General features: G+C 48.9%; 1 protein-coding gene across 1 annotated transcript in view; it reads right to left on the reverse strand.

The window, feature by feature from the left end:
* nkd1 (NKD inhibitor of WNT signaling pathway 1) overlaps positions 1-24,785 on the reverse strand; it is a 33,881-nt gene that overhangs the window by 3,672 nt on the left and 5,424 nt on the right. The window contains exons 4-9 of the mRNA XM_088939013.1: positions 8,245-8,302; positions 3,927-4,030; positions 3,460-3,555; positions 1,805-1,952; positions 620-704; positions 240-367 (exon numbers count right to left, since the gene is read on the reverse strand). Coding sequence (XP_088795139.1) covers positions 240-367; positions 620-704; positions 1,805-1,952; positions 3,460-3,555; positions 3,927-4,030; positions 8,245-8,302 — 619 coding nt within the window. The remainder of the gene's footprint in view (positions 1-239; positions 368-619; positions 705-1,804; positions 1,953-3,459; positions 3,556-3,926; positions 4,031-8,244; positions 8,303-24,785) is intronic.

Genomic DNA, 24,785 nt, shown 5'->3' on the forward strand with positions numbered 1-24,785 from the left:
CTGTCATGGGTGCTCACCTGACCCAAAGCGGGAGGTGTCGTTCTTGATGCTCACCTGACCCAAAGTGGGAGGTGCCGTTCTCGATGCTCACCTGACCCAAAGCGGGAGGTGTCATTCTCGATGCTCACCTGACCCAAAGCGGGAGGTGCAGTTCTCGATGCTCACCTGACCCAAAGTGGGAGGTGCAGTTCTCGATGCTCACCTGACCCAAAGCGGGAGGTGTCGTTCTCGATGCTCACCTGACCCAAAGCGGGACGTGTAGTTCTCGATGCCAGCCAGGTCCAGGTAGTGGTTCCGGCGTTCCAGGTTCTCATCCACACAATGGCGCTGGCAGCCCTGCTGGGCGTGATGGTCGCTATGGTGACGCCTGCGGGCAAGAGAATGTGCCATTTACTTCTAATGAACACTGCAACGCCAAACACTTCACACCCCGCCGAGCTCATTCGCAGGCCCTGCTTGAGCTGGTTTCGAGAAGGAACACAAAGACCGCTTATCCCTTGCCCTGCAATGTCAGAGCATTCCAGACAAACCTGCAGAAGAGGTCAAATGCATACAGAAAGAAAGACCAGATCAGATATTCGGCCTGTCCTCTGCGCACACAGCAGGCAATGAGACCTACCTCAGGGGAGCTCGGGTTTTCTTGTCCAAGCCTTTTGGGTCCTCAGGACATCTGATCTCTGCCTTCTGCCTGGGGTGTGGGGTGTCTACGGGAGAGCAGACATCATTACTACGTCAGCTGCAATCTTTCAGACAGAAAGGCAAGACACCCAGAGACTGGCATCTGTGCAGACATCCAGGCCAGAGGCACCTTCTCCACCCATTCACCAGCTGGGTCCCCGACTTAGCAAAACGAGCTGGGGTAGCAGGGAGACAGACAGGGGTGGGGCCACCTTGCACCCCCCCGGGGGAAGACAGAGACAGCTGAAGTGGCTGCCTGCATCACAGCCCGTCACAAGTGGAGAGAAGGAATCAACAGCCACAACTGTACACAAACCCGTCTGCAGGTTCTATACACCAAACTGTAAGTATCTGTACATTATCTGGTATGTTTCTAAATTGGGGAAATGTTTGTATACAATTTCTTTTTCTGTACTCATCAGAAGTCTCTGTACTTGAAGCATTTCTGCCTGTCATCCTGTGCATGCGTCAATACTTGGGCAAAACTTGTCCAATCTTGTCACGACAATAAAGCTTCACTTCAACTGAAATGAACTTTTGTTCACAGGCTTCTCCTTTGAAGATTTATACAAGCCAGATACAATGCTCCCTTTCTTCTAATGTAAATTATAGCTCTCATAAAAAAAAAACTTATGAACAGAGGGCAAACATTTAAAATTAGGACAAGGAAATCTACCTTTCCATGAGAGGCATTTGAAAAACATACAACTGAAAAATCATATCAAAGACAACATGAGATTAACTAGATAAATTGCCTCAATTTACTTTTTAGTTGTTTGCCAAGTTTAAAGCTTTAAGCTTGGCTTGCAAAGAAAAAAAAACACACACACATTTCACCCGTTATGAAAGGAGCCCTCCAAAATGATTACTCTGCTATCAAAAGGAATATTTTCACCTCTTAAGTTTTCAAACTATTTGAAGACAGTGGGGGGTTTCTCAATGCTGTCGCAGTTCAGATCATTAAAAATAAACCCCATCGCGTTCTAGAAAGGAGAGAGATAGGAGACAGGAGAAAGAGAAAGCACAGTTTGACGAGCTTTCGAATCCAGGCCCGTCTTAATGAAAGGGTGGGTGTCACCGGAGGTCTTGGAAAAGAGAGGCACTCCCCTCTGTTGTCCTGTCATACCTCCAGTGCCCTGGGGGGCGCTCTTCCATTTCTGGCTGCCGTCTGGGGCCACGGACAACTTGACGCGCAAGGTCTTGCTGGTGCTGGGGGAGTGGTTCACCGACGCGTCCACCACCTCGTAGATGGTGTGCAGCAGGCTGGTGATGTCCTAGGAAGGGAGAGGGCTGTCATCAGAGGGGCCACAGCCGAGAGGTCGATTACTGGGGTCAGGGGTCAGACCAGCCCCTCACTTCCAACCGGCGTCTGGAGGGGACCCGTGCAAACCTCAGAGCAAAACCTCAGTGCAAACGTGCCAGCTCCCCACAGACAAGCCTCACTGCAACCTAAGAGGCAGTCGAACCCAGGACCTAGAGCTACAGGACAACAGGCCACAGTGTCTCCTGCAGAAATCCCATTTTGCAATAATTACTCCAGCCACAGAACAGGAATGCGAAAATTGTGTGTGTGTATGTTGGGGGGGGTTCTCATTTTAAAACCGTGGTACAGTGTTGGGGTGGTAGGGCATGGTTTGGCAGATTTTGTGGTGAGGTAAAGGGGAAATAAATAAAGGGGAAAGCAGCAACGGGCTTTCCAAAAGAGTGGAGCCAAACCACACACACACAAAGAAAGACTTCTGAAATCTGGAGACATGGCTTAAAAGCTTGTTTAGGAAGAGCACAACACTAAACTCCCTGGATCAAAAAACATTAGGTTTAATTATACATGTTTCAAGTCTTATTAGTGCTCTCCCTCTGAAGGTAATTACAGTCCTGCTACAAGCTCTCCCTCGACTGTCACTGTAAGAACTAGGCCCACGAAATGACTCCAAAATGAAGCCGTTTTTGCCCTATTAGTGGGGCCTTTTTCAAAAAGCTCCATCTCTGATCCGCCAGTCCCCTCCCTTCCCTCTCTCACAGGCTCCAACATAAAGGACTATTAGGAGGGTCTTCAGGGACAGCATCAAGATGCGATTTCAAACGCTAATATAAAAAAAGGCTATTCTGTCATTTTTGGTTCCCATTTTTTTGTGCTGTGAAATAAATAAAGAGTAAGAAAAAAGGATTTTTCCCCCCTTCTGTTGCATTTTTAGCAGCTACCGTCTGCTATCTTATGTGCAGGAGGGCTAGGGGCGATGCCAGAGATGGAGAGGATTCGACAGCGAGGAAGTTGTTTCATTTTCACAGCATAGCTTTAATGCGCAGGCAGAGAAAAACGACAAAAATCAATCTCCTTTTCGCCTGTCATTTTTAGATCCTTACAATCCGCCAAGAGTGTTCGAAACATTCATACTGAACTGACTCTCACCCTCCCCTCCCAATCGCTTTCACACAACAGAATGTAAATACCAGGACAGAGCTGCAGTAATTTGGAAATGACTGACCAAGATGCCCTTCAAATCAACACTTGTACAGAAAAAACTGAGCGGACATTTAACTGTGTTGTTATTTACTCAAAATCCCAGCTGTGAACCATATCTGCTTATCATTGTTGGGACAGATTTGTGATTTTTTGTAATCATCCAAGCACCAGAAATGCATTATTCATTGCTGCCTTCACCATTCTTCAGTGTCAGAAGTCCCAGAGGGTCAAAGTCAGCTGGCAGCACAAGTTTTCACATCCGCATTTAGAGATGGACATGGACGCCAGTCGAGCAGTGACAGGGAGAGGGCTCCTACCTCGCGGGTCACCTTGCCGTAGTTGTCAAAGTCGTACAGCGTGAAGGTCCACTCCTGGCGGTTGTCCTCCTCTAGAGACACGGCACATTCCAGCTCCTGGGTGGAAACCACAGCAGAAATCAGGGAAAAGTGACACGCAAGAAAAGGACATTCAGCCCTAACCAGGAGCTCAGTGAGCTCATAAGCACTGTTTCAGCATGGTTGGGTAGTTTGTAGTCTGTTGTGTTCTGTGACTGTGATTGCAGTCTGTCTGTACTGCAGGCTGATTATTCATGCTTGTACTACAAGTATTTCTATATTGGAGACCATTTCATTATTCTGTGAGATGGAATGTACAAGTGAGAAACTGCACATTTTACTGCTCTGAATTCCAGTTCCTATCCCTGCCATGACCCCCCCCCCTCCCCCAGTAAAAAAGTGATGGTGAAAAAAGGGATAGACAGAGCCCCTGAAGACGGTCACCTCACCTCAAACTTGAGCTGCTTCTTAGGTCTGCCCTGCGCCTGGCTCTCCCGGTCCTGCGGCTTCTCCTCCACACAGCCACTGTCGCTCTTCTCCGGGGGCAGAGCCACTGGGGGAGACGCACGGCAGCATGAGTAAGACGGTCAGACACATTTGGCATTTCCGAAGAGAAAAAAATCGTGCTCCCTTCATCTTACACCAAGCAAGGGCGCAGAACACTCAAAGCAAGTTAGTCAGGAAAGCAGTGCCGCAGCCCAGAGCTGGAGCCCCAGGTCAAGGGAGTAAAGCATGCAAGATGACTGCACACACACACATCAAAGAACGCCACTGTTCACACAACACGCCGGCTCTTACAACAGGGTCTTGCAATGAAATACTATGAGTCAAAGGTCCCATGGCACAGAGGTCAGGAGATGGCACCTGTGGCAACTGTGACACCTGTGGACCCCTCACGGTTGCTTCCTGCAGTGTACTACATTCGAGTTACTCCTTTCCAGCTGCTTGTCTTAATTAGCTTGTATGTACAGTACATCCGCCTTGTAACATCCTAACCCAGTACAGGGTCGCAGGAGAGCCAGAGCCTATCCCAGCAAGCAACAGGCGCAAGGCAGGACACACCCGGATGGGACATCAGACCATCATAGCCCGTGTATACAAACATGCACCTACGTGGAACCTTGTAAAATTAACGCAAGTAGCACACCCCTTCCGGTTTTGGAGAATTTCAGGGTATGCGCCTGTGTTAACTGCATGATTATTAAAAGGGTTTCCAGAGGCGAGACCGAAATCTGGCTCGATCCATGACCGGCACTTTAGCCCTCTTTCCCTGGAAAGCTAGAAGAGTGCTCGCTGATCTGCATCCAAACCTGCGTTTGCTCTTTTTCCCGATCAACCCCACCGCTCTTGCTCCGAGAAGCGTCTGGAAGTCGTTCAGGAATTGGTGAAAAAACCCACAGGCTAACAAGACAAACAGTAGTCATTCTGTTTCTTCTCCAATTCAAAGCTTCCACGTGTTTTCCTCTATCAGACACAGAGTTTAGATGTTAAATACTAAAGGCCTGGATCAGTTGTGAAGAGTTACAAAATTGGCTTTATCCCATAGGTAGTGCCTGCCAGATTAAATACTTTCCTTTACCATCTCTGCCTGCCGTACTTTGAAGCTCTATTCTCAAGCTCCGAAATGCCTTTTGGATGAAGATCAGAAGGCTTTAAACAGAATTACTAATTAATTAAGCAAAGTTAAATTTTAAACAGTGTTTGTTGTGTTAGCCAAAAGGCCAAACACAACAGCCCTCTTTTTTCTCCTCTCTCTCCCCCGACAGATCAAAGAAGATCTGTCCCTTCCTTCAGCAGAAAAAAGGGGAAGGGGAAAAAAATTAATCTTTGCAGGCTTTGACTAAGTAAGTCGAGGCAAATAACATCAGTCCTGTCGTTTGATCAGTAGAGGCTTTCAAAGGGGACATTGTGCACAAGCAGTTGCAATGTTGCCAGCTCTATTTTCTGTAGATGATTATCTCCCAAGTAATGAGAGTAAAGAATATTTTAATCCGCCACTCCCCCCCACCCTCCCAGGAATGAAAACATTGTGCCTTTGAATGTAACTATAACACGGAGAGGATCTGCAGCAGAGAGAAAGCAGGACTGGATACTGTAGGCAAAGCTTCACAGGGCAAACAGAGTATTGAACAGGGAGCAGAAGAGCACTAGTTGCAGATTTCTTTGTGCTGTTTTCTTCAAAACCTATGACTGTGGGAACTCTTTCTTTGAAAAATGTCTCCCTGGAGACTCTTTGCCATCATCCTTCAGCTTTTGATATGCATCACAAACTTCCTTAGGAGCCAGGTAGCCTCCTCCAAGGCAGGAATGATGGCACTTTTTAACAAAGCGTGCTTTCACACAGAACGAGGTGGATTGAATAGCAGATCTCACCTATCAGGTTCTCGAGGAAAGCCGCGGCTGAAAGCAGGCAAGCTGGGTCTCGATAGCGAGACTGAGGCAGGTTTAAAGCACCGAGGGCCTGCGGGAGTCAGACTTCCAGACACCACGTGCAGGAAAAACGCAGGAGACGGCAAACGATAGCGCACACAAGCCCGATTCAGGATGCAAACCTGGAATTTCTGAGACTTCCCTAACCAAAAAGTCCCATCTACCGCACATGTGGAATATCTGTGAAGAGGGGGAATAAATCTGTGCTTTTGATCTTGGATTGCTTTCCACTCGTCTGTTTGTCCTATGTTTATCTCCCCTCTCTCCTCCGGAAACACAGTGCAGCACACGTTCCAGCCCCTGTTCCTATACTCCCTGCAGTAAAACACCTCTCGGTTTGCCCTCTCCCGCCCCGGCCCTCCCTCGAGCCCTTTGCGGGAAATCCTGAACAGCGGCCTGCAGTTTCTCGCTCGCACCCCAACACCGAAACCTGAGCCCTCCAGCGCTCCCTCCCCTCGCACAGGAACACTCACACTTTCCATCCTCCAGCCGAGAGCTTTCATGTACCACAGGCCTTCAAGTCTGTCTGCTCTGGGCAACAAAGGGCACTTGTCACACCACCTCATTTACTAAAAAACACCGAGAGGCAAAAGCTCAACGTCTGCTCTGTGACAGGCTGCCCGGGATAGGAGTGTGGTGGTGGGAGGGGGGGTTGGGTTATTAATGAGACAGTCGAGTCGCCCAAGCTGGTGTTAGTCACCTAATATAGATCCCAGCCTGGCTGGGTCTCCAATGAGGTGGGTTGTGTGGTCTGTGCAGTGAAAACCCCCCCTCAAACCACCCCCAGGGGCAGGTATGGTTCCAGAGCGAGAGATGTCTATAGAGAACCCCAAATAAGCACCGGCGCCACCTGCTGGCACCCTTCCCAACTGCAGCCGGCACCCAGAAAACTGAAATGTATGTCAGTGGCAGGGGGGAGCAAGGGGGGGCGGCGGCATTCATTAAAGGGAAAGACTTTTTGCCAGGACTCAGATGCACCGCAGAGCACCAACGATCTGAAACAGAAAATCCCTTTTATCCAATGTGTATCAACAGAGCCGCGCGCGCCAAGCTGCGCTGCCAGGAGTGGAGTATAAATAGCCCTCTGTCAGGAGCTGCTGTCTCCGCGCGCCAGCTCCAGCTCCAGCTCCAGTGACAGAGCAAGTGCCATAAGCACCACCTGAGCTTGGCAGAGCGCGGCCCCCCGAGTTCCAGACGGCTGCAGCCCTCGTTCTGGGACGCAGGGAGCACGGAGCAGCGCGTGCGTCTTGAGCGTGCTGCTGCTTTCTCACCCCCCCACCACAGGAACCCCTTTCTAAACAGCTTTCGCTCAAGCACGCGACCGGGACACCACGTCTGAACCGCCCCCGCACTGGAGAGAAACGACCGGCTCTTCCTTCAGGGCAGAGGCATGGGAATGTCACCCAGACACGCTTCGTGCACGCGTCCCTGTTAAACTGAACACTGTCGTTTCACCGGATTTCAAGACCCAAGTCAGCTGCACAAAAAAAAGCTTCCTTTTGGCTTTAACGTCACGTGGCAGACATCACTGCTGGGCTACCCAAACTAGCTCTAGGGTCTTAGCCTGTAAGTGTGGAATACTGGACATGTGCTCATTTTTAGGGTGTTAACATGAACACAAACAAAATCAGCGACAGGAGTTTACTGCACCTGCGGCCTAAAGCTTTAGCCAGGCTAAAGCTTTTTTTAGAGAAATCGCCACCTAGCTGGTATGTGATCAAAGCTGATAGTCATCTGCTACAGCTGCAAGGTTCTAACTGTTATGCTGAACTTCAAAGCACAATAAGAATGAAACGTTCACTTGCAACAGCTAGTTTAAATGTTTAATTTTTTTCTGGTGACACCTCTTAACGTTCTTGCAACAAACTTCCAGTTTCTCCCTACAGGAGACAGCACTCAAGCCTGAATACATGCAGTTCATCTGCCTGTCCAGAAAGGGGAATATCTGCACAACTGGACCCTGTCCTGAGGATGGGGTGGACGCCAGAGGCCTAGCTGGGAGTGTGTGCCCCCGTCTGTGCCCAGGGCACCGCTCCAGCCCACAGCTGGGCCCATCCATTCACTAAGGCTCTCTGTGCTGCTCTGGACTTTGTTCTGTTCGCTGGGAGTTCAAAAGAAGAGAAAAGCCCTAATGCATCTGGCCCCTCTCACTTCACAGAAACCTTTAATCCGGGGGATCGTCAGCCAGCTGCGAAGAGAGACAGATTAAAGGCCACAGATTCAGGGGAAGAGAATAAAAGCTCGAGCTCGTTCAGAGGAGCAGTGTCCTACTGGACGCTGTCCACCCCTCCCCAAATGTGCGACATCGTTCTGGGATTAAGACTTGAAACAGCCTACCTTCTAAGCGGTAATGCTCGTCGCCGATCCCTTCCCCGCTCGCCTCGCCAGAAGGGTCCTGCAGAGAGAAGAGAAATTTTACACCTTCGTCCTTGTCAAGGAATGAGAAAAAAAGCCCAAGATTAAGCAACGCCATCACCAGAGCAGACCGTTCAGTCTGCCCAGCAGCTGATCAAGGATCAGGGCAAATTCTGAAGTTTAAAATAGAGCGTTAGCCTCCACAGCAATAAAAACGACAAGTTCACAAACACAAGCAGAGTCCCACAGACCTGATGAGGTTCCTCCGAAGGACTCCAAAGAGTCCCTGTCATTATTTCTGCAGCAGGTCTGTGGGTCACCAGCGGTATTTATACCCCCAGGATTAAATTAAGCTAATTTTTCACTTGACAACGGATCTTAAATTCGAGCCCATCCAGTGCCATGTATGGTCTGCGCACACATACCAGGAGATCCTGGTGGACACAGGAGCAAGGGACATGATCAGGAGCTCTGCTATGACACCGTGTGTGAAGATAAATCGCCACCTAGCTGGTATGTGATCATTTCAAAGCTGACAGTCATCTGCTACAGCTTCAGGGTTCTCACTGTTATGCCGAACTTCAAAGCACAATAAAAACAAAACATTCTTTTGCCACAGCTCATTTAAATGTTGTTGTTTTTTTCTGGTGACATTTCCTAACGTTTTTGCAAAGGTTGGCCATGATCTGCAAGCAGGCCTTCCCCACGTCAGAGAGCTGCCCCCTCTCCCCCTCAACGCTCAGCCCTCTGCCTCAACAAAAAGGGAAGAGGGCACGGTAGAGGGCTGCCAGCAGGATGGCGTGGGCACCCTAGTGGGCATCCTGCTGTCCTGTCAGCCCTATGCCCATCCACCACTGAGGACAACACCTCCATCCAACAGCAGCATTAGAACGTCAAGCACAAACCGTCCACGTTTCCCCTGAAATGCAGTGTGGCAGTCTCAAAACAGAATGGTAGGCACTTTTGGGAGTGGGAGTGTGGAACAAACTACCCAAATATCGACTACCCAAATATCGACCTTAAGCTACAGTTGGAATCTGATCAATCAGCTACTAAATACCCAACGGGCCACTGGTCAGAATGGCTTCCTCTCATGGAGTCTGTCCCTGCAAGTTAAGTAATGTACGTGACCAGCTCACTGCGCCTGTTCCTAAATGCACAGTGGAAAATTTCGCCACATTTTCCAGGTCGACCCATGAAAACTCCGAGGCTTGTAAGAGATTCTCGTCAGTCTTCCTGGCAGGGAGAGCTCTGAGCTGAGTCACGAGCCTGGGCCTTCAGTGGCAGGACCTGCAACTGGGACACACCAACCCAGTCCTTCCTGAGAAACTGGTTCAACTGTAGCTGGAAGGTCCATGAGCACTTCTCCACCTACTGCTTCATCTGCACAGTAAAATCACCTGCTCCCAGTCTTTCCTCCCTGGGACTGTAAAAAAGAAACACTTAAAAATCTCCAAAGTATTTTGAGAAAGAAGAAAAAAGAAATGTTGCAATTCTTGGTATTCCACATTCAAAATGAGGACGATGCCTCGAGTTCTCAACATTTGAGACAATCGGTAAAAATATTTAATTTCATCCAAGCAGGTCTTCATGACAGCAGGAAAATCAGTCCAAGCAGAATCTGCTTGGAGAACTAAAAGGGTTTTAAACTCTGCGTTTTATTAGATTGACTAACTAGAACCCAGCATGCCTCTTGTTAAAGCAACCAGGCATGTGAACACAATAACAGTTCCTATGACGGGATGCCATTCAGTCAATCAAGCTCATTTTTTACCTTTAGCTTCGAAACGGTCAAAGAGTAGTCTCGCTTTAACTTGCAAAACAATGACCGTTTCTATAACCTGCTGTGCCCAAAGGCCAAACTATGTGAAAAATATAAAGGCTACTGGACCCCCCCCTCTTACTCGCCTGCCCTCTAACAAGTGTGGGTGAGAAGAGTCGCATTCTGCTCACGGGAGGAAGAGACCTCTACAAAAAGGGAGATTAGAGAGTTTATCCTGGGCCTGTTCTTTAATCTGGAGAAGTCAAGATCGGCTTTTGGAAGATTGTTGCAACTCTAGCCAGGCTCCTTCAGGGCCTGCACTCGCTGGGTGGCCCAGCCAGGGAAACTCGGGAAGGAAGAAATAAAAGACGAGATAAAGTTTCAGCTTTAAAGAAGTTATCAGCAAACTATTCCGGCTTCAAACACAGATACAGGACAACCCCCCCTCCTATTTTTAAAATTCCTAAAGCAGGAGAGAGGACCCCGCAGCCCTTCGGCCAGCCCCACAGAGACCCCTCGTCCGGGAGGAGGTGGAAAGCATCGCGGATGGCTGGCGAGAGAGGAGGGCGGCCGAGTCGGATTCTGGAGCAGGACCTCCTACCCCACCCTTCCCAAACAAAATTCCACAAAAAAAAAAAAAGCACGTCGCGGAGCCTCAGTGTCCAGACTGCAGCTCTTACCTAGACCTAACGGCATGTTTGTTGTAGTTTAAAAAATCTGAGCTCATAGTTCTTCCTGTGCTGGCTGGCGGCCGGCCGCCCAGCTCTCCCCCTGCGTGGAGAAGCCCCGCTGTACAGCGCTGGCCGTGTTGAGAGCTGGGAATCTGTCACAGCCACAATGGCTGGTTACAGTCAGCCCACCGACCCCCCGCAAATCGCAGCCCTCAATTAGCATTCCTCTCGTCCCCCAGCAGAATCTCACCCCGCAATGTAGAGGGCAGCAGAGCTGTGGTTACTGCACCCCCAGACTGTAATAGCGCATCACTGCTTTTGATAAACGGCCCCAAATTATAGAGGGGCTAGCCAAGAGCATGCGAACGAGGGAAACAGGAATGCACTAATTGGCCGTTGTCTGTCGTGATGGAGAGCAGCTGTTTTAGTAGTATAATTCTTATCTTTTTTTCCCCCCAACTTTCTTCCAAAAGCGGTCCAAGCTGGGAGGAAACCCAGCGCTATTTGGCACCTTCTCGTTTTTCACAGAAAATGAATAAATCGCCAGCTCAAAGGCTGGAGCCTAACGCCTCTCAGCTCTGGCCTGACATTTCAAAAAACATGGAAAAGGAAAGTAAGATATGATCGTTCATTGTTAATTTAGTGTTTGGAATGACAAGAAGAGTTTAAAAATTCCCCACGGCTTTGCTACATTTCTGCCGAGAGCGATGCTCTCCAGGATTTTCCAGTGCTGGTCCTGGTGCAGGGTTTTGTTTGGAGTAGTTTTCCTGGATCTCCCTAAAGCAGCAGAGCTGGGACAAGTAGTTTAAGTAGGGAGCTGTGTCAGCATGCGCAGGCTGCAAAGGAGCAGGTAAAGGTTTATTCCGTGCTGAAAAGAGAAGAACGGAAACACAATGTTTCAGCTGTGGAGCCTTCTTCACGTGTGTGGGAGAAGGCCCCACAGCTGAAACACAGTGTTTCCTTTCTTCTCTTTTCAGAATGGAATAAACCTTGTTCTTTTGCAGCCTACGCATAGCTGACACAGCTCTCTACTTGAACTAATACTAGACTAGACTTTTCCTGCAATAGGAATGAAACAGACAAACAATAAAACAAAGTAAAATTAAATACTACATAGGATTGAAATTCAGGAGTATCATTGAAGTACTATAGGGGGTAGGTCATTTGCTTACAACAGGTGTTCTTTGTGTTTTGCATGCTTTATATATAGTATATTTACGACATGAACTAAAGATATGATAAAAAACACAGGAATAATTTGAATTAACTGTGCCAATTGCAATGGTGTCACACCCGAAGAAGGCTCCACAGCCAAAACGTTGTGTTTCTTTTCTTCTCTTTACTTGACTTGTTCCAGAGCTGGGAGAAGCCGTTCAAAGGCCCGGTGAAGACGATAACCAGAACTGAGGATACCTGCTCTAGACCGAGACAAACCCGCACAGCACCGTACAGCACGAGCTGTGGAAGCTCATATCGTACTCGAGAATGTTGAGGTGACATCAAGTCCAGGATCTGTGCAGAAACAGCACTGCTGCCCCCACAGGAAAAAAGACAAGGCAAGAAGAGTGAGAGGAAGAAAGTGGCACTGAGCTCGGGACCTCTGTCAGGGATGTCAGCCAGGCCACTCCAGAGGAACACGTCCAAAAAGCTGTGCCAAGAGCTTCACTATTGGGTGGGAGGAGTTCCCTCGTGCCTAGACTACACCTCTGAGGGCTTTTCTGCAAAACTATAGTGCAGATAAGAGCTGCCTTCAGGAAGTGGCCATAAAATGAAATGTACCAGCCGTTTTACAAACTGATTCCCTCTAAACCTGTCCTGTTCCATGTTAGTTACGAGTGCTGCAAATCTTGCCTCCTGGAGTTTGAGAACCTTTCTTTGTCAAAAGCGAAAACAGCCACACAACCAGCACCACAAAAATAGTGTTAGAATGCTTTTAACATTGAAACAAGAATGACTAGATTATGTAATCCCTAAATCAAACCATGGAGCGCAGTCTCTGTATTAGATTCCGAGAGAGTGCACTTCACTAAGCCTTTCATTCCAAAACAAGGATGCCAACCCCCCTCTTCAGATGAAAACCTGCCAACAGTCTATATGGCGTTACTCTGCCTGACAGAGAAGAGACAAAACTGCAGAGGTGGCCTGCTTCTTACACTAAACCTTCGAAAGGACTGAGCTGGGCAGGCCTGCCCTTAGCTATGACCACCACAGAGCTGGTGCTCCAGTGCAGGGTTTTGTTTCACAGCTACAAATGTATTTAACAGCGACCATCTCGTACACTGGGGAATGCAGGGTGAAGCAATTTACAGTAGGCAGAATAGATCTAAATGGAAACACGGGTGAAGAGCATTTAATAATACTGAACTAGCCTCCTCAGTACTTGGGGGAAAAAACAAATTGACAAACCCCATGCATTTGAGGTAGAAAAGCCTTTTCTAATTCAGCAGCAGTTCCAGTAATGGCTCCAGAAGCAGAAAGAGTTACCCCAGATGTGCAGAATGAGGATCAGGGCAAATGACACAATGGAGTCCAAAGTCCTGCCCAAGTGTCTAGTTTTAATTGCATTAAGAGTTAAACCTGGGTGCAACTGATTGACAGAAGAAGCCAGGAAAAAAGGCAGAAGAATAGGACAAGTTGTGTTTCACACATCCGGGCGCTTTCAGACACTCCAGGACTGATCGGTGACCCCCGACATTGCAATATTAAGACATAAGCCACAAAGTAAGAACGAGAGCTCGCCGCACAAGTTAGACATCCAAGAGCATTCCTGTCCTGGAGCAGAGTCGGGGTGTGTGTGTGTGTGTGTCAGTGTATGTCTGCAGCGTGCATGTAAGGGGAGTCCCACAAGTCTCCGGGCCGATGCCGCCAGTCGCCACACAGGCCGACGATTTACGAACCCAACGACAGCTCCCACTGATCCTGCGCCAGGGCCTGCTGGAGACAGCCCCGCGCTCTATTTTGGTTCATGAGAGTTTGGAGCCCAATCAAAAACAACATTCAAAATAAAAAGGAAAGAGAAAGATTGGAAACTTGGGTTTTCCTGAGCGCGGCACAACACCTTCACGCTTTGACATTTAAGCAAAACAGCAGGCGTACGAGCACAGGGGAATAAATAGAAGCAGAGAGAAAGGAAAAGATCTGGTCACGCACTGTGAGCCCCAGAACGTCCTCCGAAAGCACTGTTCACACGGACACCTTTAACTTCACACTCGCACCATAATCTAGGCATATACCAGGATCAGCCCGCATTCTGAAGTGTGAATTCGAAGTGCTTCTAGAGAGAGCAGAAGAAGGCTCAGATCAGCCCCGGGTTCAAGGAGATAGGGGGCTCAGCCCAGACAAGCACCAAAACCGAAACCAACCTACTACTTGTATGTATCGTATTGTTATTATTGTATCATTTGTTACACTGTTGCTGTGTTGTCTGTGTTAAGCTGCTGTTGCACTGCAATTTCCCTCACGGGATCAATAAAGTATCTATCTACTCAGCATCAAGTCAATGTATGGCTGAAAAATAAAGTTACTTCCAAGCCAATCGCAATGCTTTCTTTAAAAACTGTTAAATGTAAATTGAAGTCAAAGAGTTATAAAGAATGCTGAGTTCAGGAGCATCTCACAATACAGCACATCCCGACCGTGAAAGAGAAGATACGTCACAAAACAAAAGGGGCAAAAAAATGAACACAAGACAACAAAACAGGCTCAGTGCATCTTTAATACGGATCGTTCCCATCTGAAGGGTCTGGACTTCTGGAGAGCAGTGGCCTCTGTGCTTATGTGCTCTGCACTTAATGGATTGCTGCTGCCAAAATGGTCTACTACAAGCTCTCCTTCTCTCCTGTGTCACAGGAACATGCCATGTTACCAAAACTCTCTCATGGTAGCCTCCTGGCTTTATCACTGTACAATAAACCGATCCAGGGATCCGCAGATTCATCAGGGTAAAGCATCCAGTAAAGACATCAAGGACACAATGACTAAGGACAACACTTCAGGTGTGACTTTATAACATCCCAGATATGTCTGCTAACATCACAACTGCATTTGCCGACTAGCCTGCAGGATCCAAGCCTGGACCTAAATTATGCCCACAGGATCTGAAACACTGTGCCTCATTCTGAAAGGCCAGCAGAGGACATCTGGTAAAATAAACTGAACTCCTTTCATGCATTGTTTTTTAACAATGACTGAGGCCCACCATTTCCACCGGCCTGACCTCTGTTCCCCTCCACACTCGCATGGCTAGATGTCCCCTCATAATAACCATGCAGGCCCACTGCGATCCATCCCACCCAGGAGTTACACTGTGGAGTCGGGCACAGCACAGCAGTGACACTTTATACATCCTCTCAAATTGCTTCCCGGAGTTGGTGCGGAGAATCCCAGCTTGGCTCATCGGCGCAAGACCCAGAGCCTGGCACTACACGTGCTATCAATGTCACTCCATGTGTCTGGGAAGAGGGTTACCCCCAAACTGTTTTTTCCCCTGCCAAAACAGAAAATCACCCCCCTCAGCTTGGGCCAGATCTGGGACACCTCTGCTCTGCGCTAAGTGCTATGGTAGAGCAAACTGCAGTTCTGAGATTCATTAAGGCCAAAACTACAAGCACATCTTTGAGGTGTGCTCAGTGGGAGGTGAAGGAAGCTGAGTCAGACAGTGACACGTTTGATTGCCTGCGATCCCTTTACATACAGTAAACTGCCAAAGCAGCAGAATGTTGAATATTAAAAATGCCCTATTTCATGCAGATGGGCTGATTTTTCATTAGGATGCCCCTGTGATCTTTGACCTTACTGACTAAACAGTGTATTTCAGAACAGATATACTGCAAATGCCTTCATACCTGCACTTTGACAGATCGCCAACGAGATCCAGTTGACTAACTGGTAACAGAACACAGAGCTGCACCAGCCTGTCATATTTCACAGAAGATAAAATTAGTTCGTTGGCTGCAAACACTCCATCATAAAAACCTCAAAAGAAATTTACAACTGTTGTTCAGCACTTAGGAGACAGAATTATAGGCTCTGTGATATCCTAATCTTTCAGTCTTTCTGATATGAGAAGTTAGCCAAAGGTTGCATTTTAGGAGCTCTCCACCTAGGTTTTGCAACCAGAATACTTTTAGGAAATCTGTTAATCCCCCTGCTGCTGAAACAACAGGTTTTTTCAAAGAACAGGCTCTCATTATACTTTGAATATGTAACCAGGGGCAGTTCAGGGTCATCCAACCCATATTACTGCATCTGAGAAGAAAGGCCTGGAGCACCAGTCTGTAATAACAGCAGACTACTTTGCTGAAACAACGCAGCTGGGAAAAAGAGTAAAGACTACCCTTAATTCTCCCAGGATTCTCTCCTAGAGCAACCACAGGCAGCCTGCAAATCCAGCCTGGGATCTTCTCTTCTTACAGACAGGGGGATTGGAAAGGAATGGAGCCTGTCTGTCACTTACAGTCGATTTACAGTCCGCCACGTCTGCCAAGAGCAGCAAATCACCACGTTATTGCTCTTTTAATGCGAGTGCAGTTCGGTACACATGAAAACAATTAAAAGTGCGAGCTACAGTAGATGGGAGCACCCCGAGTACAGGAACCACATGGCACCTCTGAAAGCGAGCCCATTCAGATTTTTATTTTTATTTCCGCTAAATGCAGGCCATTTTACTGTTATTAAACAACGATTTCTGACATGGCCCTTAGGACACAATATTTTAATTAGTGTAGAATTACATGTACAGTATTCTTGCAGGTTACGTTTGGCAGGTTATATAGGGGATATATTTGCTTGAAAGCTGCACAGGCCAGCCAGTTAACATAACCTCGATGGGAGAACAGTCCTTCAGACACTTCTATGGTTGCGACTGCCACGCTGGAGACAGAAAGCCAGGAAAAGAGCGTCTGAGGAGAGGCTCTCCGACGCTTGACAAGAGCTCTTGGAGCAGACAAGGAGTGGCCAGCGTGCCGATTAAGTCCTCCGGGAATGAAACCCAGGAAAAGACCCCACCCAGCGCTACAGTGCTGCGATAGAACACGCGCGCACCACATCAGGAAGGTCAAAGGGCGCCTTCAGCTTCACCGTTTCCTGATCAGAAATATTTCCTCAGCCCAGGAAAGCACGCGCATGACACACAGAAATGGGAAATGTTCCTTTACAAAGTTCTGCTACAGGTCTGCCTGTAAGAGGCCATTTAAATAGAAGGAACAAGTAAAGGGTTCCTCCATGCTGAAAAGAGAAGAAAGGAAACACAACATTTCGGCTGTGGAGCCTTCTCCGGGTGCGTGCATGCCGACGCAGCTACCTACTGGAACTACTTCAATTTAGGGAGAACTCCCCCTGAAGACGACACAAAAAGGCTACAAAGCAGGAGATGCAGCAGAGAGAGCCGCCGTCAGCTCAGGCAGGTGCACCACAGGGCGCCTGCTGCTCCGCTGCCCTCCAGTCTGTGTCAGCGCTAAGACCAGATAAGACATCATAATTAAGTGTAAGCGGAGACCGCCGACGAGACACATGGCAGGAGGTTCAAGGCCCCTCTGCGCTGGCACCGCGCGCTCACACCTTGTCAGCCAGGGGCTCAGGAATTCCTGATTCCTGAATCCGTCAGCGGGCAGCAGGCGTGGAATGCCTGACCACCTCGTCCTGGCCCTCTCCGACCGTCTGATCCCTCCGGCTCTTCACAGAGAGAGGACATTCGCTCTGGATTTAAAAAAGGACGAAATTAAAGCCTTTCTCTGGGAAACAGGCTTGCGTGGCTGTGCTGTAAAACCCAGGCTTAGCTTCAAGGCCCGTGTACTCAGGGCAGGAATTCAAGCAATTCACCCCAGGTACACCTACGTAAACAGAACTAATCGGTCTACCAGTCTATTTTTTCTTCAGAATAAATCCTCTCTAAGCAACTTCATTGCTAAAAAACAATATCGGGGTTTAAGCATTCCATGAAATAAAAGCAATCCCATTGTTTCCTTGAAGATTAAAGCTTAAGCTGACTTCACAAGGACATGACACAAATCATCACTCTACTGTCTCCCTCCTCCAGCCTCATTGTCACTGTCCAGCCACTGGCTGTGCTCTCCCACATCTCGAATCACCTCCACATTCACCCCAGCCTGCGGAAAGATATGCCCTCTAACATGCGTGCGACCTTCCCCCACTGTGGAAGATTGAAGGCCATTCAACCCATCTAACTTGTTTGGTAGTTTGTAGTTTATTGATCCCAGGATCTCATCCAGCTGTTACTTGAAAGAGGCCAGAGCACGGGCTTTAACAAGATGGCTGGGCAGCTTGTCCCACACTCCCAGCAGCCACCAGGGCCACAGACAGGCCCAGGAAGATTGCCTTGCTCAAGTCTTTACTGAGGGAGGCTCAGCTGCTCACTTCACCCTCTCCAGCCCCAACCTCCGCTAAACCACAAGGCAAGCCTGCTTTGGAAGCACAGCCAAGGGCAGCCTCCACAGATCCCTTTTCGCACCCACAGGCACAGTTTCCTACAGCCGCCACGAGACTGGGCCCAGAAATAAACACTGTCTCTTCTGAGGACCCGGGACGTCACGCTACCCAGCATTCCAAACCCTCCTCCCGGAAAAATCACAACAGGTCGCCGCCGGGGCACAGCAGGAGCTGGCCTGTACTGGGAGACACTCCGCAGCCAGAACCCCCACGAACCCCACCAGCTCCTTTCGATATCGCGCGCAAAGACTCAACGAGCCCCCTTCCCCCCCCCCCCCCCCCAGACACGCCGCTTTCAGCAACGACTACGAAACATCTGTAAGAAAGGAGAAAACACGCAGGCAGGCGTGCATACCTGTGGACAAGCACATTCCATTCAACTGCAAGCCTCCCGTGGCGATGGGCTAGCCGCAAATAAAACCCCGAGCTGGCGGCTCCGGCGATGAGCTCTTCCTCCGTGCTTGCACGGCGTGGGGCTGGGCAAGAAACGGCGCTGCTCTGCCAGCCTGCCAGCTGCAGGGCTCTGCCCGCGGACAGCTCGAGCCCGCTTCCAGACGACGGAGCTGGGAGCGCCGGGGGGGAGACCGGCTGCCATTGCTGAGAGGAGCTGCTGCCACCCACGAGCTGGAAAGCCTGAATTTGTCACTGCTGTCTAATACCATCGACAAAGGAGCGCACAGCGCCCGCAGCCCCCTCTGCCCCAGAACAGGCCACCTCGCTAACTGGTACAGACCGTGGAGACGCAGCAGGGAAAAGGACCACAGTTATACAGCCACTCCTGGTAACCTGGTCTTCACTGCTCCAAATTCCATTTTAAGAAGCTGTATTCTAAGAAGCCTTGTGTATTGTATTGTTCCATTAAAGTAATCTCAAAGCACTGTACATAGGAGGGGGCCTACATGGGAATTAGGGACTGTGCAAGCACAGAATGAAATGTAGCAAGACCACAGCGTAAAAACCCTGTTTTTACCAACAAAGCCACAGGATATTCAATGACTCAGCAGTCAGGACCTTAGTTTAATGTCTCATCCGAAAGACGTCGCCACCATTGGTTTGCAAATTTTGGTTCAGGGGTAAAGAGCACCACCAACTGGTCCACCAATACCACTTGCAGCTGCATCAAAGATTGCCTTAGAGATCTCTTGGAGAGGTCTCCCCTCCCAGTACCGACCAGCCCCAGCATTGCTGAGCTACAATGTGATAGAGCTACTTACCACAATGTTCAGTGTTTCTGCTGCTTTCTGGTAACCCTGTTCTTAATATTTTTCTTTTAGATTTTTTTTCCCAATACACTCACATCCTTAGCCGCCTAAGCAGACAATTATTCACAATCACTTTAAATTAGAATAACAGCCAAGCAAAAGCCAAGCTCACCAGTTTTCCAAACGTAGCACTATTTTTAAAGCATGCATATCAAAGGCGGCGACGCAGTTCAAGCTTTGGAGCAGAACCAGAACGGTAAGTGAAAACTGGCTGGTGATCAAAACTCAGAAACCTGGGGCTTTTGCATCGAAACTTGAGGCTCCTTTCAAAGACCCCATGTGTGCAGCGCGAAAATGATTGTTCCAGTCATCAAACCCCAGCTTTGACTGGCTGTACTCCAGCTCATCAGCGATTCTGTATGAGCTCAACCCAGCAGCAACATGACCCCAAAACAGAGCGGGGTCATTCCACTGTCCACTTCTCCTTCCGCAAGAGTAGAAGACTATTTTACCAGGCTCTTTACAAGGCTCAATCAAACAAACAAACAAAAAAAAGATGAGCCTGAAAAGGCCATACTAAGTTTCAAGGAATTCATTCATTTTCATTTTCCTTATTCCTAATTGGTCAGCAGTCCAAGCTGTCACAGACCTGTCGGACTTGTACAAACTTGCCTCGCTCAGCTGCTGCAGCTGGAGCCTCAGGCTCGGCCAGGGCAGATCACGCTGTCTGCAGTTTGCCCTGCCTGCACTGCGGGTCCGAATCTCAGCACCCCCCAAACTGTTTACGTCTCCACCCAACGTCGTCATGGTCTATTTTTAGCCCTTAAAATCAAAGCATTCACACACCACAAACGTCTCCAAATGAATATTCATAAACCATGCATGCTTTCCAATTAAACAGCCACCAAGGATGCTAAATCTCCAGATTAAATGCTTTAATTTCAGAATAATTGAACATTTATGATTAAAATACCTTTGAGAGAAATGTGGCATCTCGTTTACATTCAATTCCCCCACGCGCACACACTGGTCTCACCGTTTGCAAACATCCGAAAGAGCCTTTTCTGCACCCCAGCGATGCATTACAGCCTTTAACTGAGAATCAATCCATCTCTGACTTAACTCTTCAAAACGGTGGACACCTCAGCATGCTCCTTGAGACTGGCAGCACCGCACACCAAATTTCTGTAAGACACCCACAATCTCATTCACACATGGAAATTCCAGGTCTCGCATACAAAGTGGGACAGTTTGTAATAATAAAATAGATAAAGCAGCAGCTCAACAAAGAGATGACTATTTCAGGCTGCCCAGAGCACATAATACTTAAGTTCAGTCATCTGGAAGGAGATCTTTCAGCCCTGCAGGCTACTTGTGGCACGTAAAACACCTCAACTGTTTGTGCAATATATGCCAGGGACCTGTGCAATACATTTATATTTATATTTATATTTATATCTATAGTTACTCTGTGTTCTGTGTACTGTTCTGTTCTAGTTTGTTCTTGTGCATCCGGACTGTGAGTAACCTTGTATTGTATTGTATTGTATGTATTGTACCATTATTATATAATTCGTTACACTGTGGCTGTGTTGTGTGTGTTAAGCTGCTGTTGCACTGCAATTTCCCTCACGGGATCAATAAAGTATCTATCTATCTAACTGACAAGGCCCTGATTTTCAATATGCTGGCTGTTCTGCGTGGGGTTCCTGCAACAAACATATCTATTTGTGCATCATACTGCTTGGAGCTAACAGGCGGGAGATAAGCAAGAAGGCGCGAGACAGCACAATGATTCCAAAACCACAGTTTATTTAAACTCCACTTCCTGCCCCTGCTGTCGGACAGCCCTGCGCCTAAGGAAGGGTTCTCCTGGACGGGTCCTGCCCTGTTCGGACTTCCATTTGTCCCAGAAGCTGCCGCTCTAATCAGGCTGCACAGAACTCTCAGTACAAGTCACTCTCCTGCGCAAAGTCCTGCTCCATTTCGCACAGCTGTAACCATGCAGGCAAGTCAAGGAGTGTATTTTAAACTAGCTTAAAAACTGCATCCACCCCCATGGGACAAGCACAACAAAGAGGGTGAAGAGAATTCTCTAGATTTTAAATATATAGGAACCTTCGACAAGGGCTTTGAATGAGTATTGTTACAATAAGCAGGCCAATGTAAAAATCACATACTTCCCCCTAAAACAGAGCAGAACCCAGAGGAAAGCTGTGGCATAACATTAGACGAGTTCTCTTCCTTTCTTCCTGTCCCAGCTCCCTTCTTAAGAGCTCTCCAGTCCCGAAAGCTGAGCCCCCGTAGGCCCTTTCTGGAGCAGCTCTGTGAACTCTTACACGCTAAAAAAATAAATAAATAAAATCCACTTCACGCCAACTGGAGTCTTGGCTTGAAAGCAAAGACCAATCACCGTAGGAACATGAAACTGGTCTGCTATTCTCATCTAAAACATTCCCATGGGCTCGTCTTCCAGGCCGGTGCTAAAACGGAGCTGCTGCAGGCGTCCGCTGTTCGCGCCCACCCTGACAGACCTGGGCATCACAGGGAACTCCTCCTGGGAGCGTTCTTACCCAAGCACGGACCCCCAATGTCAGGAGCTCATAGGAAAGCAGTGGAACACATAAAATGAACAGGGGAGGCTGAAAAATATCCTGCAAATGCAAAGCGTTACGGTACTGCTTCTAGTGTTCATCAACAGCTTTTACCACTGGCATGTGCTTGGATGCTGAGAGCACCAAACAGTGCACATTTAAAAAAAAGGTGCAGAAAGGTCTCTTGGAAGTAACAGACTTTAGCTGATGGGATATGATACAAGGAAATTCCACCCCAACTATAATAAGATAAGATCACTTTATTGGCCATTTACAATTTCTTGCATTAGGAATTTGTCTTTTCGCATACCCCAGCTTGCTCTCCATGAGACACACAGACAGGGAGAGAAGCTGGGGGTCAGAGCGCAGGGTCGGCACCCCTGGAGCAGCTGGGGTTAAGGGCCTTGCTCAGGGGCCCAACGGAGTAGGATTCCCCTGCCGGCCACGGGATACGAACTGGCAACCTTCCAGCCACAGGCACAGATCCTGAGCCATAGAGCCACCGTTCCGCCCAATAATTCCACCATATTGCTTAAAATGAGGAACGAGGAAGAAATCCTGGGCTCAGGAGTTCTCAGCGCATTTCCCCAGGAAGGCTTTGATCTGTGGAGCGCGGCAGTGCAAAACAGCACCATTGCAGAGAGAACACGGGCACAGTGTGTGAGGTACTAGACGTTGCAGGGGTGGGCTGCCTGTGTCTGAGTGCACACACACACCGCAGTCTAGCGCCTCACACACCCCCGACTGTACGCCTGCTCCCAGCCTGCTCACTCAGAGGGGGCCAAGGAATATATTCAACCAGAAGAGAGAACAGCAGTCTTCCTCATCCTTTGTCTCGTGAGGGAAGCGTTCAACTTCAAGCCAAAGATTGAAAACTGGATTGGGTCCCGCTCAAGAAAAGAAGAAAAAATTAAAAGGAGGGCTGGCTTTTCCCCCACAGCCTCAGCTCCATTTTTCCAGATAAGGCCTGACAATTCTGACATTCCTAAAAGCAGTGGAAAATGCACTTATCTTCAAACTGAAGCTTCCAAATCTCTTGATGATGCTTCTGAAAACCAGATGGAGGAATTTTAAGGGGGGATACCTTGTCTGTGCGCCTAGACGGGCACCATCCACAGGACCGCCCTGGGATATACATTAACATTTGATGGAGTAGATGTGGGGGGGTAACACAGTGGGGCAGTGGTCAGCATTACTGCCTCGCAGAGCTGGGGCCCTGGCTTCAATTCCTGGGGTGCTGTCTGTGTGGAGTTTGCATGTTCTGCCCAGGATTGCATGGTTCTCCTCCCACAATGCAAGGGTATACTGGTAGGTTAACTGGCTTCTGCAATTTCCCCTGTGTGAGTGTGTGCCCTGTGATGACTAACCAGCCCAGATTACACCCTGGATCCCCTGTGATGATGTGATTAGAAGATGGGTGGAGTAAGTGACACCAGACCCAGATAAATTCCAGAGCCTCTCCTCTCATCACCTTCAAAATCGAAGCTCTCCATTGACCATGAGTTCTACCAGCACGCTCCACCTCCCAGAAACACCTACAAACTACTGCCTGCTTCTTCAAAGGGCAACAGGAGCTCTCTGCCAGGGAAAGCACTACAGCATGACAGGACCGGAGCTACGGCACACAACATTAAGGAGGAAGCATACTAGCGAATTCTGTTTCAAGAAGGTGGTTCGCCTCGGAGTTCACCAAAAACGCGGGGAAAGCACGCAGCAGACGAGAGCAGCCAACATCAAAGGCTCCTGACAACAGCCAACACTTCAAAAAAAAAATCCTTTTCTTGCAGCTTCATAGGAGGCGGTAAGATGACATACTTGGAAATCTTTAAAGCTCTATTAAAATTGGAGCCTCTGCAGGTCTTAGAACATCGCAGAGCAATGTTTCTGCGTAGAGCATTTCAGCCCAAGGAAAGACAGAGAGCAACCCAGCGAGAACCCTCCTCTGGCAGGCCAAGGTTTCTGCTGCTAACGAGCACTCTTCTAAAAGAATTCACCAAACTACCTCAGTCACGAGAAGTACACCTCCCATTCCGCGCACTGTCCGCGTCAGGCCTCCCACACCACAGCCCCCTGCTCTTACTGGGGACTCCGAGAGGTCCTGCTCCATCCTGCTAGACAGCAGGCGGGCAGCCGGCTCCGCGAGGAGGGGATAGAGTTTCACAGCATCCGCCTGCTCCATGCCGGGGTCTTATTTCACCAGCTCCTTCCTGCAGCGCCGCACGCGGGCAACGGGAGGAGTCTGGGAAAGGGGGAGTCGGGGGCGGAGAGAGGTGTGCGCAGGAAGCAGGGGGGGCACTGTGGGGAGAACCGAAAAGGGCGCTGGCAGGGCAAGCCGCTGAAGTCCACGAGCGCGAGAGGGGCATGCTGTCAACGCGGACGCCCGTGTGTCTGTGAGGCCCCGCACCTCCCCATACTGACAGACAGGCCCAGCTCAGCCCAGACCCCCCTCTCTCTTTACTTTTCGAAAATCACCACAGATTGCAGAAATAATAAAAGCACATCAATGGGCCAGAGGAGGCTGACCTCCTGCTGAGTACCGGGCCATCAGATAGGGGTGTAAGCCCAGCGTCCTGGCCAAATTTCCCATTGGCCCTTACCAATCATGGCCTCCTAATAATCCCCATCTCTGAACTGGCTTCATTATTCTGTTCTCCTCCCCATAGCTGGTGTGTGGGGAGCATACTGGTGCACCGGTGTACTGGGTGGGGCTGCACACTGGTGGTGGTGGAGGAGGTCCCCATGACCTGTAAAGCTCTTTGAGCACAAGTGTCCAGAAAAGCGCTATAGAAGAGTAAGCTATTATTATAATTATCACTATCAGGGCTTTCTGACATAAGAATCCGCACCA

This window comes from Atractosteus spatula, chromosome 21, assembly GCF_055471065.1.
Source record: "Atractosteus spatula isolate fAtrSpa1 chromosome 21, fAtrSpa1.hap1, whole genome shotgun sequence".
NCBI lineage: Eukaryota > Metazoa > Chordata > Actinopteri > Semionotiformes > Lepisosteidae > Atractosteus > Atractosteus spatula.